A 16128-nucleotide genomic window follows, 5' to 3' on the forward strand; every position below is an offset into this window, starting at 1 on the left:
CCCCTCCCCTCTAGAACCCTCAGTTTGTTTTTCAGAGTCCATCGTCTTTCATGGTTCGTCTACCCCTCCGATTTCCCCCCCTTCATTCTTCCCCTCCTGCTACATTCTTCTTCTTTTTTTTCTTTCTTAACATATATTGCATTATTTGTTTCAGAGGTACAGATCTGAGATTCAACAGTCTTGCACAATTCACAGCGCTTACCAGAACACATACCCTCCCCAGTGTCCATCACCCAGTCACCCCATCCCTCCCACCCCACCCCCCACTCCAGCAACCCTCAGTTTGTTTCCTGAGATTAAGAATTCCTCATATCAGTGAGGTCATATGATACATGTCTTTCTCTGTTTGACTTATTTCGCTCAGCATAATACCCTCCAGTTCCATCCACGTCATTGCAAATGGCAAGATCTCATTCCTTTTGATGGCTGCGTAATATTCCATTGTGTATATATACCACATCTTCTTTATCCATTCATCTGTTGATGGACACCTTGGCTCTTTCCACAGTTTGGCTATTGTGGACATTGCTGTTATAAACATGGGGGTGCACATACCCTTTCGGATCCCTACTTTTGTATCTTTGGGGTAAATACCCAGTAGTGCAATTGCTGGATCATATGGTAGCTCTATTTTCAACTTTTTGAGGAATCTCCATACTGTTTTCCAGAGTGGCTGCACCAGCTTGCATTCCCACCAATAGTGTAGGAGGGTTCCCCTTTCTCCGCATCCCCGCCAACATCTGTCGTTTCCTGACTTGTTAATTTTAGACATTCTGACTGGTGTGAGGTGGTATCTCATTGAGGTTTTGATTTGGATTTCCCTGATGCCGAGTCATGTTGAGCACTTTTTCATGTGTCTGTTGGCCATTTGGATGTCTTCTTTGGAAAAATGTCTGTTCATGTCTTCTGCCCATTTCTTGATTGGATTCTTTGTTCTTTTGGTGTTGAGTTTGATGAGTTCTTTATAGATTTTGGATACTAGCCCTTTATCTGATATGTCATTTGCAAATATCTTCTCCCATTCTGTCAGTTGTCTTTTGGTTTTGTGGACTGTTTCCTTTGCTTTGCAAAAGCTTTTTATCTTGATGAAGTCCCAATAGTTCATTTTTGCCCTTGCTTCCCTTGCCTTTGGCGATGTTCCTAGGAAGAAGTTGCTGCGGCTGAGGTCGAAGAGGTTGCTGCCTGTGTTCTCCTTTAGGATTTTGATGGACTCCTGTCTCACATTGAGGTCTTTCAACCATTTGGAGTCTATTTTTGTGTGTGGTGTAAGGAAATGGTCCAGTTTCATTCTTCTGCATGTGGCTGTCCAATTTCCCCAACACCATTTGTTGAAGAGACTGTCTTTTTTCCATTGGACATTCTTTCCTGCTTTGTCGAAGATTAGTTGACCATAGAGTTAAGGGTCCATTTCTGGGCTCTCTATTCTGTTCCATTGATCTATGTGCCTGTTTTTGTGCCAGTACCATACTGTCTTGATGATGACAGCAGAGTCAAAGCAATCTTAAGCAAGAACAAAACTAGAGGTATCACACTTCCCAATTTCAAATTATATTACAAAGCTATAATAATCAAAACAGTCTGGTGCTGGCATAAAAAACAGACACATATTCCAATGGAATGGAATAGAAAGCCCAGAAATAAACCCACACATATACAGTCAAGTAATCTTCAATAAGGGTGCCACAAATAGAAAGTGGGGAAAGGACAGGCTCTTGAATAAATGGTGCTGGGAAAATGGGATATCCACATACAAAAGAATGAAATTGGACCCTTATCTTACACCATACACAAAAACCAACTCAAAATGGATTAAAGACTTATGTAAATAAAGCCATAAAACTTCTAGAAGATAACATAAGGGAAAAACTTCTTGACACTGGTCTTGGCAATGATTTTTTTTTTTTTTTTTTGGATATGACACCAAAAGCACAAACAACAGAACCAAAAATAAAAAAGTGAGATTACATCAAATTAATTCAAACTAAAACAAAAACAAAAACAAAAAAATCCAAAACAAACAAAAAAACCTCTTGCACAGCAAAGGAAACAACAACATGAAAAGGCAACCTACAGAATGGAAGAAAATATTTGCAAATCATGTATCTGATAAGGGGTAATATCTAAAATATATAAGGAAATCATACAACTCAATAGCAGGAAAGCAAATAACCTGATTTAAAATGGGCAAAGAACCTAAATAGACATTTCTCCAAAGAAGACATACAAACTGCCAACAGGATTATAAAAAGGTGCTCAACACCACTAATCATTGGAGGAGTGCCAATCAAAACCACAATGAGCTATCACTTCATACCTGTTAGGGTGACTATTATCAAAAATAAACAAAAAGATAAATGTTGGCAAGGATGTGGAGAAAAGGGAAGCTCTGTTGGTGGAAACACAAATTGGTGCTGCCACTATGGAGAGCAATATGGAGGTTCCTCAAAAAGTTAAAAATAGAAATATCATATAATCCAGTAATTCCACTTCTTGGTATATATCCAAAGGAAATGAAATCAATATCTCAAAGATATCTGCACCCCCATGTTCACTGCAGCATTATTTACAATAGCCAAGATACGGGAAAAAAAACTAAATGTCCACCAATGGATGAATGGATAAAGAAAATGTGGTATATGGTGTGTATATACACACACACAATGGAATATTATTCAGTTTTTAAAAAGAAAGAAATCATGCCATTTGTGGCAACATGGAGAGACCTGGTGAACATTATGCTTAATGAAATAAGCCAGACACAGAAAGACAAATACTATATGATCTCCCTTATATATGGAATCTCATAGAAGCAGAGAGTAGAACTGTAGTTTCCAGGAGCTTGGTGCAGGAGGGATAGGAGGCAAAGGTCAAAGGGTACCATTACGCAAGTAAAAAAGTTCTGTAGATCTACTATGCAGCATAGGTTCTATAGCTATCGATGCTGTACTGCATACTCTAATATTCCTCTTGGTCATCCAAGAGAATTGACTTGTCACCCAGCACTCAAAAATGAGCGTACTAAATGGTTCAGAGACAACCTTTCAACACATAAACAAAATCTGCTTTAGAAAATAAAAGAAACAAAGAAAGAAGGGAGCTCTCTACAAGACTACTTTTTATCCCATTTTCCCCCTATTTGCTGCACAAATTAATCTCCTGACACTAGTGAATCCTTTCTTCATGGCGTCTGCACACATTCATCTACAGCAACTCCTTCCTGGAAAACCTACATTTATCTTCATTTCATCTTTCAAGAACTGAATTGAAATCCATTGCTTCTAGGATGCCATTTTTCTGACACTGATTAGAGGAGTGTAGTGGCTAAGCCTGCAAGTATGTCATGAAATATCAAAATCAGTTCTTCAATTGCCCTGGGTAAAATCGCCATCTTCTTTTATTACATGGCCCATTCTTCTAGTCCTCATGGTGTATATGCAGCCTTTCCTCTTGAATCCAGTTATTAAGTATCAACACCCTGAGCTCGGAAGAGTTTCTTGTAACTTTATTTCCATTTGTTGTATGCATGAAGAAACAAAATCCTGTGTGTAATTAATCATATTTTAAAATGCTTCTCTGATAAATTTTGGCATATCTTAAAATTTACCAAGTATTATAGCTTAACACCTTCCACAGCTAAGCTGGAAATTCATTTTATAGTTTAAGAGGGAAAAGGTTGTGTTTCATTACAAATGTGGACTATGCCAGATAAGCTATGATTTTAGCACCTGCCCTTTCTATGATCTGGCAGCTCCCTACTACACATATTCAATTATCTGTATTTACAGGTATCATGAGCCTCCCTAACAAACTAGACCTTTTGGAGAACTGCTACAGCAATAAATAGCATTTATGAAGTCCAAAGTTCTGCTCCCCTCTTCCCAATGAATTTCTACTAAGACCAAAGATATTTTCATAGTTTTACTTTTACTAGTAAAGCAAAACTGCAGCAACAGTAGTTCTCACCCTGGCTGCAGGTCAGAGTGACCTGGGGACATCTTAAAAATCTTGACACCCAGGGCTGCCTGGGTGGCACAGATGGTTAGGCATCTGACTCTTGGTTTCAGCTAGGATCTTGGGATTGAGCCCCACATTGGGTTCCACGCTCAACATGGAGTTCACTTGGGTTTCTCTCTCCCCCTCCCAATGCCCACCCTCCTTCAAAAATAAATAAAAATATCTTGATACACAGACTGTGCCTCAGTTCAATTAAACCAGAGCCTCCAGGGGGGAACCCAGGCAGCAATATAGGTGACCCTTGAACAGCATGGGTTTGAACTGCACAGGTGCACTTACACGCAGATTTTTTTTTCATTGCAGAGCAGTACTATAAATGTATTTTCTCTACCTTATGATTTTCTTCATAACATTTTCTTTTCTCCAGCTTACTTTGTTGTAAGAATACAGCATATAAACATAAAACATACAAAATATGTGTTAATCAATTGTTTATGTTATCAGTAAGGCTTCTGGGTCAACAGTAGACTATTAGTAGTTAAGTTTGGGGGAGTCAAAGGTCATACAAGGATGTTTGACTGCATGGGGCCGGTGCCCACCACATTATTCAAGGATCATCTGTATTTTCTGAGGTGCCCAGGTGATTCCAACAGGCAGCCTGGGGTGAGAACCACTAGCGTAGCAATACTGGGAAAACATCTAGTATCCTGTTTGCATTGGGTAAGAACTAGTATGTCCAAAATCTAAGTTGTAGCATAGCAACACTGGGAAAACATCAAATATCCTGTTTGCATTGGGTAAGAACTAGTATGTCCAAAATCTAAGTTTTGCTCATGTGTACTATCATCCACCTGTGAACCCAATTCTGAATGTCCTACAGCCAAATGAAGTTATGATAGTAACATGGAGACTAACCCCTAAAGAAAAAGAGTAAAGAGCCAGCATAGGTCTCTAATGATTTAGGGCCCTTTTTTAGGGAGAAAGAAGAGGAGAGAGTAGGTGTATCTTACAATTGCCAGCATACAATGGATTGTATTCTAAAAATCTACATGCCTATGGTTCCCTGATTCATCCTCACCCCTCCAGATTCTGATAAGCAGTTCCAGAATAGCAGATAGGTTGGGCATCTGTGTTTGGGTAATGTCTTTATCCCATCCTATGTTTAGATATGGAAAGCACAAAACTGTTGTGTTTTTCATCCATGGATTTAGGCATTATATTTCCACTAGCTTTTGGTTTTTCCCCTAGATATGTGTCCTACTCACTTGCAAATTAAAAGTTTGTATAATTAGAAGTAGGGTGGTTAAAAATGAGATGAACATGACTGCCCTTACCTTCCCTGACTTTGGTCCCTCCAAGGACTATCGCAGATATGCCAACAGATGACGATAAGAGCCAAATACAGATGTTGATGATCTTTGCCTTCATAGGTGTGCGAAAGTCTAAAGCCTTGACAGGGTGGCACACAGCAATGTATCGGTCCACACTCATCATGGTCAAGGTAAATATGCTGGTAAACATGTTATAGTAGTCAATGGAAATGACTATCTTGCACAGCACATCCCCAAATGGCCAGGAATTCATCAGATAGACCGTGCTCTGGAAGGGCATGGTTGTAGTAACTAAAGCATCTGCCAACGCCAGGTTAAATATATAAATGTTGGTTGCTGTCTTCATCTTTGTGTATCTAAAAGACAAGAAACAAGATCATTTCTCTTCAACTTTATGTCAAGCCCATGAGGTAAATGTATTTGTAACAACCTTTGAATTATTAAATTTGTTTTTCATTCACTTATTCTTTACATATTTATTGAGCATCTAATATATAAAAGACTCTTCTAGTTATTAAGGGTAGTAGGAAAAGTGGACAAAAATCTCTGACTTGACTTAGCTTTTATTCTAGTGCTTTGTTCAAAATATATTTAAATTTAAAAAGGGGAAGAAAATAGCATAGATAAATAGATAAATATACATACAGATCTTTTTGACAGACTTACACATAATACAGGTCTTTCTTTTGTGACTGACAATTCATTTTAATCCTATCGGAGTTGCTTGCGTTTAAGCATTTTTTTTACATACTTTATTACTTCCCTTTCCCTGTGTAAAACAAAGATAAAGCTTACTCAACTTTTCCTCAGGGTCATTTTGAGAAATCCATCATTGTAATTACATCTTTTGAAAATTCGAAATGGTTTTCATTTTTAAAATACATTCAATTTCAATGGCTAAAACACAGCTGTTTGTTGATTTTTGTTTGCCAGTGTGCCATTAGTTTTTCATCTTAAATGCATTATGTAAATAAAGCAGGCTGAGTTCTTCCTTATACACATCACAGCACTAAATGTAATCTAGCGCAGTAGGTGAGAAATAACTCAGTTTTTCTTCACTCTCATTTTGAGAGATTTTTAAAGCACATAAGTTGTTTCTCTTCCAACTGAGGGGACAGTAATTTTCAAAACAGGTCAAAAACATTGCCTTTAAGCCCAAATTATTCTTTCCATTATAACATGAAGTTGAGAACAATTCCGTTTTCAACTAAAACTGAATTAAGAAGATTGTTTTACTTAGAGAATGCTCCCTGAGGGATCTATAGGGCATGAAACATTCCAAACAGTATCAGCAGGTTTTCAGAGGCCAAATGCCTTTGAATATGTAGGGGAAATCCATGTTAATTACTTTCTACACACCTCAGATTTGTAGACCTTATCGTAATTAACTCAGTCATGCCCCACGTACCTTCTTAATGTTATGGCTTTGACTGTTATTAAAGGTCACTTATAAGGAACTGTCTTATGGAAAATTACCGCTTTGGCTATAAAATCAATATCAATGTTTTTTATTGATCCCTGCTAGGGTGTCTTTCAATACATAAATTTCTACATGAGAAATGTCTTTTAAAACATGTAGTGACAGAACAGCCTTGGCTCTCCTGGGGGGCAGGACTTCTATGAAGTCAAATCATCCAGAGTCTGGATTCAGTGTATGATTTTCTGAGTTTCAGGTCCTGTCACATAAAGATAATAAAACCAAATTGTTGTACCCAAGGTAAAGGCAGTAGTTGACCTGACTCAAAATGTGTGACACACAGGATCACACTTCACTCTCAGCATCCCACTCACCCTCCCCCCAAATCCTCCCCTCCTCTCTTTTCTTCTTGCTAGAAAATGGTTTGTCTGTGCTTGGATGAACGCATGGTAAAGAATGGCACAGAGTCAGTATCTGTGGGTTTCCATTTTTATGCTCTGCTATCTAAAGAGTGCTTTAATCTGGAGAATAAGTTTATTTTAAAATAGGTTATGTTTTACCTTTACAATTTTCACTCAAATATTATTAAGTGGCCTATAAGTTTTAGAAAGTGATTAAATGTGGGGTGCCTGGGTGTCTCAGTCAGTTAAGCATCTGCCTTTGACTGAGGTCATGATCTCGGGGTCCTGGGATCAAGTCCCATGCTGAGTTCCCTGCTCAGTGGGGAGTCTGCTCCCTCTGCCTCTCCCCCCAATGCTTATGCTCTTTCTCTCTTAAATAAATGAATGAATGAATAAATAAATAAATAAATAAATAAATAGTGATTAAATGTATATGGCCAATGCTCAGAGCATAGGCATTATAAAGGCACAGATAACTGGGGAAGTCCACTTCCCGAGACAGAGCAAATGTTTCCAGTGAGCAAGACTGAAATGCTATCTGTTCAAATGTTGTCTTCTTTAAGGTATGGTTTTGTGTTTGAAAAGTACATCTTATAAGCCAACCTCCTATTCTGTCAACTTTCTCTCCAAGAATCCCTGATATTAACAAAGATTGTAGCGGGCAGTACCTTTGACTTCTGCTCTCATATTTAGTGACCCTGATACTCTCCTCTTACTTTATGAAGTTAGACAGACATTCCCTGTCTCATACAGTTGGGTAGACCTAGGTTCTATTCCTTATTTTTCCCTCCAATTGTAAGATTTTGGAGAGGTTACTAAGAATGGAGCTTCAGTTTCTCAACTATAAAATGGGAAATATAATGTTTATCTCATAGAACTCCTGAGATAGTTAATGGAATGCCCCTAATCCAGAGAATATGTCTAATTTTTTTCATGGTCTTCAACTCCTCCCCCTCCCTTATGTATGTGGCCATCAGTCACAAGAAGAAGAAAAAAAGGAACCTAGTTTTTAGTTAGAGCCATTGTTCAGCTTGAATATGAAAGATAATAGTAAAAATGACGCCTGTGACCTTACATGTTAGAAGAATGTGAATGGAATGAAATATGAGTTATGATAAAATATAATATGCACCTTTATCAACAATTATGGAAAGAGCCCAAGTGTCCACCGACTGATGAATGGATAAAGAAGATGTCTATATATACAGTGGAATATTACTCAGCCATAAACAAGAATGAAATCTTGCCATTTGCAACAATGTGGATGGAGCTAGAGAGTATTATGCTAAGTGAAGTAAGTCAATCAGAGGAAGACAAATACCATATGATTTCCTCATATGTGGAATTTAAGAAACAAAACAGATGAACATAGAGGAAGAAAAAAAAGAGAGGGAAGCAAACCATAAGAGACTCTTAACTATAGAAAACAAACTGAGGGTTGATGGAGGGAGGTGGGTGGGGAGATGGGCTAGATGGGGGATGGGCATTAAGGAGGGCACTTGTGATGAGCACTGGGTGTTATATGTAAGTGATGAGTCACTGAATTCTATACCTAAAACAAATATTATACTATATGTTAACTAACTAGAATGTAAATAAAAATTTGATGCAAAAATATGTATATAATATGCACCTTTAATCATAAAATGATGAGTGATTTTCTCTTAGCTTTTCAAAAATACTTTAAAAAATAAATATGAAATTGCTTAAGACTTGGACTTATAAAGAATTCAAATTCTGTCATCAGATCTCAGAATAAGAGAGATGAGCTCCTATAACAGAAATGTCTACAAATTACACTAATTTTAACTATACTAATTATAGCAAAGGTTCTTGCTCCCAGAGAAACAAGCTCTGGCCAGACCATTCATGTAGGGTCTGTCACCATCCCCCAAGGCCAGAGACACTTACCAGAGACCTAGAGACATACCTGCACCCTCCTTTCATGGAGACCTTTGGATCTGCCAGCATCCCGATGTCAGGGCGTCACTCTCATTTTGAGATGGTTCATGTTAATGATGATGATCTTACTAACCATTTATTTCTAACACTCCCTGTGTCAGACTCTGTGTACATCCCACATATTTATCCCATTCAGCCCTCACCACAACGTCACATGGTAGGTATCAGTATCCCTTTTCTACAGGTGACGCCACTGAGAATCACGGGAGTTATGTGCATTTCTCAAAGTCATATGGCTGTAAACAGCATTGCATGACTCAAACCTGGGTGCTGGATGCCAGTCTCTGCATTCTTAAATCCCCCCAGCACTGTATAATTTACAAAGACCAGTACTTTGACCTCCATGTATTTTATCTGATTCTCGAGACAATGACTCCTTGAGTTTAGCCAGGAGATTTATGTCTTCTCCCTAATATTAGTGAGGCAAGTTAGACTCAGGTGAGTAAAATGATGTTTCTTTTTCTTTTTTTAATTTAGTTTTTAAAGATTTTACTTATTTATTTTTGAGAGAGAGAGAGCAGGAGCATGCACAAGCAGGGGCAGGGGGGTGGGGGGTAGGCAGAGGGAGAAGCAGACACCCCGCTGAACAGGGAGCCCAGTGCAGGACTCGATGCCAGTGTCCTGGGATCAAGACCCAAGCCAAAGGCAGACACTTAACCGACTGAGCCACCCAGGCACTCTAAAGTGATGTTTCTAATGTTGGCAAAGGCGGACCTTGGTGGCATGATCTGGAAGGGGCAGAAGGGCAAGGCCTTTTCCCAGGGTTCTGGAAGACACATACTTATAAACCTACCACACTGAAAGAGAGAACTGACAGGTATAATTCAAACTAGTGAATAAACTATGAGTTCAACAAATATTTACTGATGGTCTTTTATGTACTACACTGGACCGGATCCTGTGAAAGTGTGATAGTAAGACCCTCACCCTCAAAGACAGTCTTGTTGAGCACTCTGGTATTGTTCATTTAATCAAAAGGAGATAGTAGCTAGTCCTTTCAGTCAAATGTCCCCTGAGGGGAGAAAAAAGTACACTTTCTTACTACGATAAGATATGAAATGATTTTCCATTTCATCCACCCTGCTTTACAAAAATGTGCAAATATTTCAAGTAAAATGGCATCATGTGGGTGGGAAGCTTTGGCTCGTGTGGAGAAGCTGGAGGTGGGCTGGCAGCGAGTGGTTGCACTTTTTAGCATACATACCACAGGGGCATATGGCACTAAAAGAGCAAAGTCTGTGGGGTTGTCCTCACTACACTTGTCAATGTTACAAACCTGAAAACGATGGTAACGTGTACCGGACGGGATGCCAGGAGCAGGCCAGGAAGAGAGGTCAACCAGAGAACCCAGGGTGCCAGCTGTGAGGAAGGTCATTGCCTGGCTACATGGCGGAGGGTGTCTCCGGGAGTAAGAAATGCCCCTCATCATACGTTAACTCAAGACCTTCCTACTGGAGTTCTCTTTACAGAGAACTGAGGGGTGTCTGCTGGATTGGCAGCCATATGCACACAAGGTTATCTGCTGAGCTATCAGGAACCAATGTCACCAGGCAGGGTTTCTGGGAGAGCCTGGCACTTGCCAGGAGAAAAATGAGGCACCAGCGGGAGGAACATTGACCTTGAGCCACAGCAGTCTCACATCTTCCCGTCCTTCCCATGTGCCTGCTGTGCTCAGACACTGTGCAGGTAGAAGAGCTCATTCTTGAATTATTAGCATCCCTTGCTGTTGAGGTTCATTGCCCGAGTGCTTTATTTTAAATTTAAGTGATGCTTCTTTAATCAGGAGCTCCTTTTTAGCTTTATGACAGCATAATAAACCCATAATCTTGATGGGTAATCACCATATATCTTTAAATACATACATGTTTCCCATTTTACTGGAAAGTTATTTTTAGCTCTTACCTGCAATTGTCCCCCATGCTGACAATACACACACACCCTCTCTTCTCTCTGGTTATAGTCAAGCTTCCTCCCCTGTCTTCATCATTTCATTATTTCAACACATTTTTAAGTGTCTGCTCCATATACAGCAATATACTGGGCATTGAGGATGATTGAAAAACTCAATATACAGACCGTGCCCCAGGGAACTTTTCAACTGACTGAGTCAAAATTACAACGTGAACTAGAGGAATGGATGGAAGAGCAGGATCAGCGTGTAGTGAAGAGATCAGGACACATCATAAAGAAGACAAAACCTGGACAGGATCTTGAGCTTTGAGAAGGATTTGGAGAGAGAGGCTTTCATGGCTACAGTAATGGGAACCTGGCTGAGCTGGAAAAAGGGGTGTCAGGGCACAGAGGACCTTGAATACCAAAGAGGCAAAACCATGTGGAGTGTTCATTGAGGGCTTACTACGGGACAGACTCTGTTTTGGGAACTCTATCTGGCAGAGTTATCTTGATGACTAAATGAGACAATCCCTCAAAGTACCCAGCACAGGCCTTGGTATTTGATGATTGCTCACTGGATGCCAGCCCTCACAGTCATTAATGCTGCTGCTAGTATCATTACTGTGGTCACTGATGACCTGCACCGGTCCTAATAACCTGCCTGACAGTCCCATAAGATTCCACTGCCCCCAATTCTTCTGAAGAGTAAGCAGTCTTAGAGATGATTCTCAGGGGTTCTCAGAGTCCATAGCTAATCAGTAAAGGAATTCAGGGCTGTCATTCCAAAGTTTCTTAAGGAGGCAGAAATTTTATCAGAGAAATAATGTGATTCTGTGAGTTCTGCTCCTTCCAGCAGCTAAAGATTGAAAAGCATTCCAATAAGTGTGGTGAAATACGTGTCATGAGGGTAAAAAAAACATTTGATATGAGGGAATGGGGCATGAGTCGGGGAATACTAATATTGAACACTAGCACGCTGCCCATCCATGGACAAAGGCTGTCATGTACATTATATATAGTGTTGCAGTTTTTCCACAAACAATACCCATCCTTTGGGTGAGGAAACAGTAAAGAGGAAGTAAATGGCTTGCCTGAGACCACAAATTAGTGAGACTTTAGGGAGTAAAAATCTGTAGCCATCAAACCACAGCTGTAACAGAATGAAACAAACAAACATACACCCTAATGGTCATTTTTCTGAATAGACCCCTTTAGTATAGCAAATACCTATGGGCCAACAGAAAACAACTGAAGAATTGCTGTTTGGTCCTGGTGAAAAAAAAGGAGTGTGACCAAACGCTCCTGACCCACAGGAAGCTGGCCACTCACCCCCCAACACACCAAGCTCAATAGAAGGAAATTTCTGTGATACCTGGGAAAATGCAGTCCTTTTAAACCAACAGTGGAAGACTAGCATAATGACACTCTTTTCTCTGCGCTGCCAACAAGCATGATTTATTCATTTTCCTGGGCATGTTTTCCAGATACAGAGCATTCCAGATTTTATGTTTTAAATGATCAGAAATGATGGCTTTACTGATGTGAATTTTCAGAAGAATTTATTCAAAAACATAATGAGTTTGCTTCATTAATTCTCCAGATAAGTTTCAGTTCCTCTCAAAATTAAGTTGCTATGTCTTTTTGGACTATTTACCATTGAAATTATGGTTCTTTACTAAGGGGCAATAGCTTACTAATTTTTTTTAAGATTTTATTTATTTATTTGACAGAGAGAGACACAGCGAGAGGGAACACAAGCAGGGGGAGTGGGAGAGGGAGAAGCAGGCTCCCTGCTGAGGAGGGAGCCCGATGCGGGGCTCCATCCCAGGACCCTGGGATCATGACCTGAGCCGAAGGCAGACGCTTAACAACTGAGCCACCCAGGGCCCCAGCTTATTAATTTTTAAGGGAAGGAAAGGGAATTCATTTATTGTTTCTCCAATGATCTGACTCTGCAATTGACTACATTCACTATATTCACATTCACTATGTCAATCCACAGATTCATTCAGATGTCAGGCAGGCCCCTTCAGTTCCCCAGAATTACCCTCCCATATGCAAAGAGCAAAAGCTATAGAAAAAACAGAGGGGCAGAATGTGTCCCCGAGTTCCACAACTGACACAGCCTCGGTGACCATGCTGGCAGTGATGGACAGCCAGAATGGTGGACAGGTGTCACATCGCATGGGGGGCAGGCTGTCCATGCAGGGTGGTGGGAGAATGTAGAATAGTGATCTCACTGCAAGAGCTGGTGCCCAGGATCTGCTCGTCCTCTGTAGGCATGGTCCTGACACCCAGAATGAATGTTCTAGTGTATTCAGCTGTGCACATAGGGTGAGCGTTTATCATGCCTGACAACACCCAGTAGAAAAATTACAAATCTCATGTGATTGACATGTTGTTTCTCGGCCTACGACTATCTGGATATTTAGAAGTACACAGATATCTTAAATGATTTTTCCAATTTTATACAGAAAACTGACGTAGCGAAGGGAGCCGCAGGATGCTGGTAGAGAGGAGACAAGATTACCCTTCCTCTCTGCACTCTTATCAGAAGGAAATGGTCCCTTCACTGGGTGGAAAGCAATGTGGTAAGCAGAGAGAGTTTAGTTGTGTTGTGAGGTTAAGTAAGTTAATACTTAGTAGGAGCTCAGAAAAATGTTCCCATTGTCTCTAAATGCTTGAAATTCTAACCGTTGTTAATCTGAAGGCTCCCTTCCCCACCTTCAGACCAGTCCTTTGGGATCTTTCAATTCATCACATATTCATCACGTGCTTTCTGTTCTTCTCATCTTTCATCTAAATTCTGACTTGCTAGATCAGAGAAGGGGTAAGTGTTTAAACACACACACACACACAGAGAAGCCTTTTACAATATTATTCCCACTCCTAAAATCTCCTTTCTTACATCGGTCTTCCTTATCTCAGACATAAGCCAGTATCCCCTCCAAAGAAAGAAACAAACAAAAGTTGGCTGATTTTCTGTGGAGGAATAAATCTTTGTTAATACAGTTTTGAGCCTGCATTACTTACACCACTGAAACCATGTAAGCCAAACCTTAGAAAAAAGACTGTCCTGCAGCCATACAGTTTTAGGTTTTTGCACTGAGGACAGAGCCCCCCATGGCAACGATAACTGAGTGCATCCAGAAGTTAATCTGGAGTGAAGAAAGTGCCAACTGCACAGTTCACATGAAGATACTGCTACTCAAGAGATACAGCTGAATGATTGATGGAGAGGGGCAACCATCTCCTAGCCAGAAATAAGTCCCTCCTAAAACTAATTCAAAGACAGGCACCAGGAAAAATTGTAAAGTCTCATAAAATGAACAGAATCAAGAAAGGATTTTGAAGACTACAATTTTGCCTAGAGTCTGTTAGAGGTTAGGAGCTCTATGCCTGATGACCAAATTGGTTTTCTTTCTCTTTCTTTCTTTCTTTTCCTTTTTTGGGGGAGGGGGGGATGCAGCTGGTTAGTCTCTGATCTCTGAAACACAAGGATTTGGATTTCAGCTCCAATCACATGTTCCACAGGGAAGAAAATAATTCTATTTTGCTAATCCATATCACCAGTTGCAATGAAACCAATTCTCTCTTTTAAGAGCTTGTGAAATAATAAAATTACTTGGAGAAGTGCAAGATAGGCACTTTTGAAAATAATTTCTGGAGGGATCTTCACTATGCTTACTTTTAGGAAATGTTCAACATTGATTCCAAGAGAGGACTCAGGATAAATGAGAACATATTTTTCAATCAAAGCCTGAGATAAGATGGATGTCAGAGAGGGAGCAGCACCAGGTTAATTATACCAATATGCCTCTGCCTTTTCTTCAATGCCTGGCTAGGTATAGTCTGGTGATACTATCCAAGGTAGGCTACGGTGACATTTGAGAGAATATGGAATATATTTGTACATACAACTGCTGTGATTGCAATGAGAACTTCCAGAAGGAACAGACACTTTCCCTGGATGGAAAAGAAGGCACTGCATCAGACACTCTGATTGGTCACCTCATTTCTTCTCATATCTCCCCAATTTGGTGATAGCCACACAGTTTCCTGGGACTGACACAAGTTCAGCCATGGGGCCCAGACTAACTCAGAGGTGACCTGAGTCCATATATGCAATGTGACCTAAGATGGTCTCCGTAGAGTGGGACTTCTGTCAGTGACTTGGAGAAGAAACACTCTGTCCCCCAATTTATGAACAAGAAAACGGGTACCCTTGCAAAAAACAACCTATGTACTCGGCAAGCTTGGGTGGGTTGGCTGCCTTTGGAGAAGAAATTTGAGTTCAGGAAATGGAAACATTTCCAGAGTATTTTTGTGGTTTTGTTTTGGTTTTTGTTTTGGTTTGGTTTGGTTTGGTTTGGTTGGTTGGTTGGTTGGTTTTTTCCTAAGCCTCTTATAAAGTTGCCCTTCTTAGGAAATTTCAACACTGCCCAGGCTGAACTACAGGGAAGCACAAGTCTTCTACTCTCAGGGCAACGGTAGCAGAAGACTGACCCCCTAGAGGTCTTTATTGTGGTAGCAGTGAATTAATGAAAACTAATGAAAAAAGCAAAAGGCAAAACTTAAGACCAAAAACCAAGTAATTTTGATTCCTGTTATTTTTGTCCTAATAATTTTTCCTTGTTTATCCTTACACTTAACTTAAAAAGAAGAATAAAGCTTTTCTTCAAATTAAACAAAAGAGAACATATATACATAATTATCATGAAAATTGAAGCTTGAGGAGAGTGTTTTCTTAAGGAGAACAGAAAGGGGATTGGCAGTGATTAGGGCTGAGTTATGTCCCCTCAGATACATGCGTTCAAGTTCTAACACCCCAGTACCTCAGAATGTGACTGTATTTGAAGATAGAGCCTTCAAAGAGGCAAAGTGAGGAAAAATCAAGGTAAAATGGGGTCATGAGGTTGGGACCTAATCCAATTTGACTGGTGTCCGTATCAAAGGAGGAGATTAGGACACAGACACACACAGAAGGAAGACCCTGTGAGGACACAGGGAGAAAATAGCCATCTGCAAGCCAAGGAGAGAGGTCTCAGAAGAAACCAACCCTGACAATACCTTGATATTGGACTTCTAGCCTCCCTGTGAGAAAATAAGTTCTGTTGCTTAAATCACCCAGTTTGTGGCACTTTTTGATGGCAGCCCTAGCACACTAATA

General features: G+C 40.1%; 1 protein-coding gene across 4 annotated transcripts in view; it reads right to left on the reverse strand.

Annotated features, from left to right (window-relative positions):
• OPRK1 (opioid receptor kappa 1) overlaps nucleotides 1–16128 on the reverse strand; it is a 126377-nt gene that overhangs the window by 10694 nt on the left and 99555 nt on the right. For all 4 annotated transcript variants that reach the window (XM_032421723.1, XM_032421724.1, XM_032421725.1 and 1 more), the window contains one exon: nucleotides 5289–5641. In XM_032421723.1, coding sequence (XP_032277614.1) covers nucleotides 5289–5641 — 353 coding nt within the window. The remainder of the gene's footprint in view (nucleotides 1–5288; nucleotides 5642–16128) is intronic.

The sequence above is a fragment of the Phoca vitulina genome, unplaced genomic scaffold (genome assembly GCF_004348235.1).
Source record: "Phoca vitulina isolate PV1807 unplaced genomic scaffold, GSC_HSeal_1.0 scaffold25, whole genome shotgun sequence".
NCBI classification, from domain to species: Eukaryota; Metazoa; Chordata; class Mammalia; order Carnivora; family Phocidae; genus Phoca; species Phoca vitulina.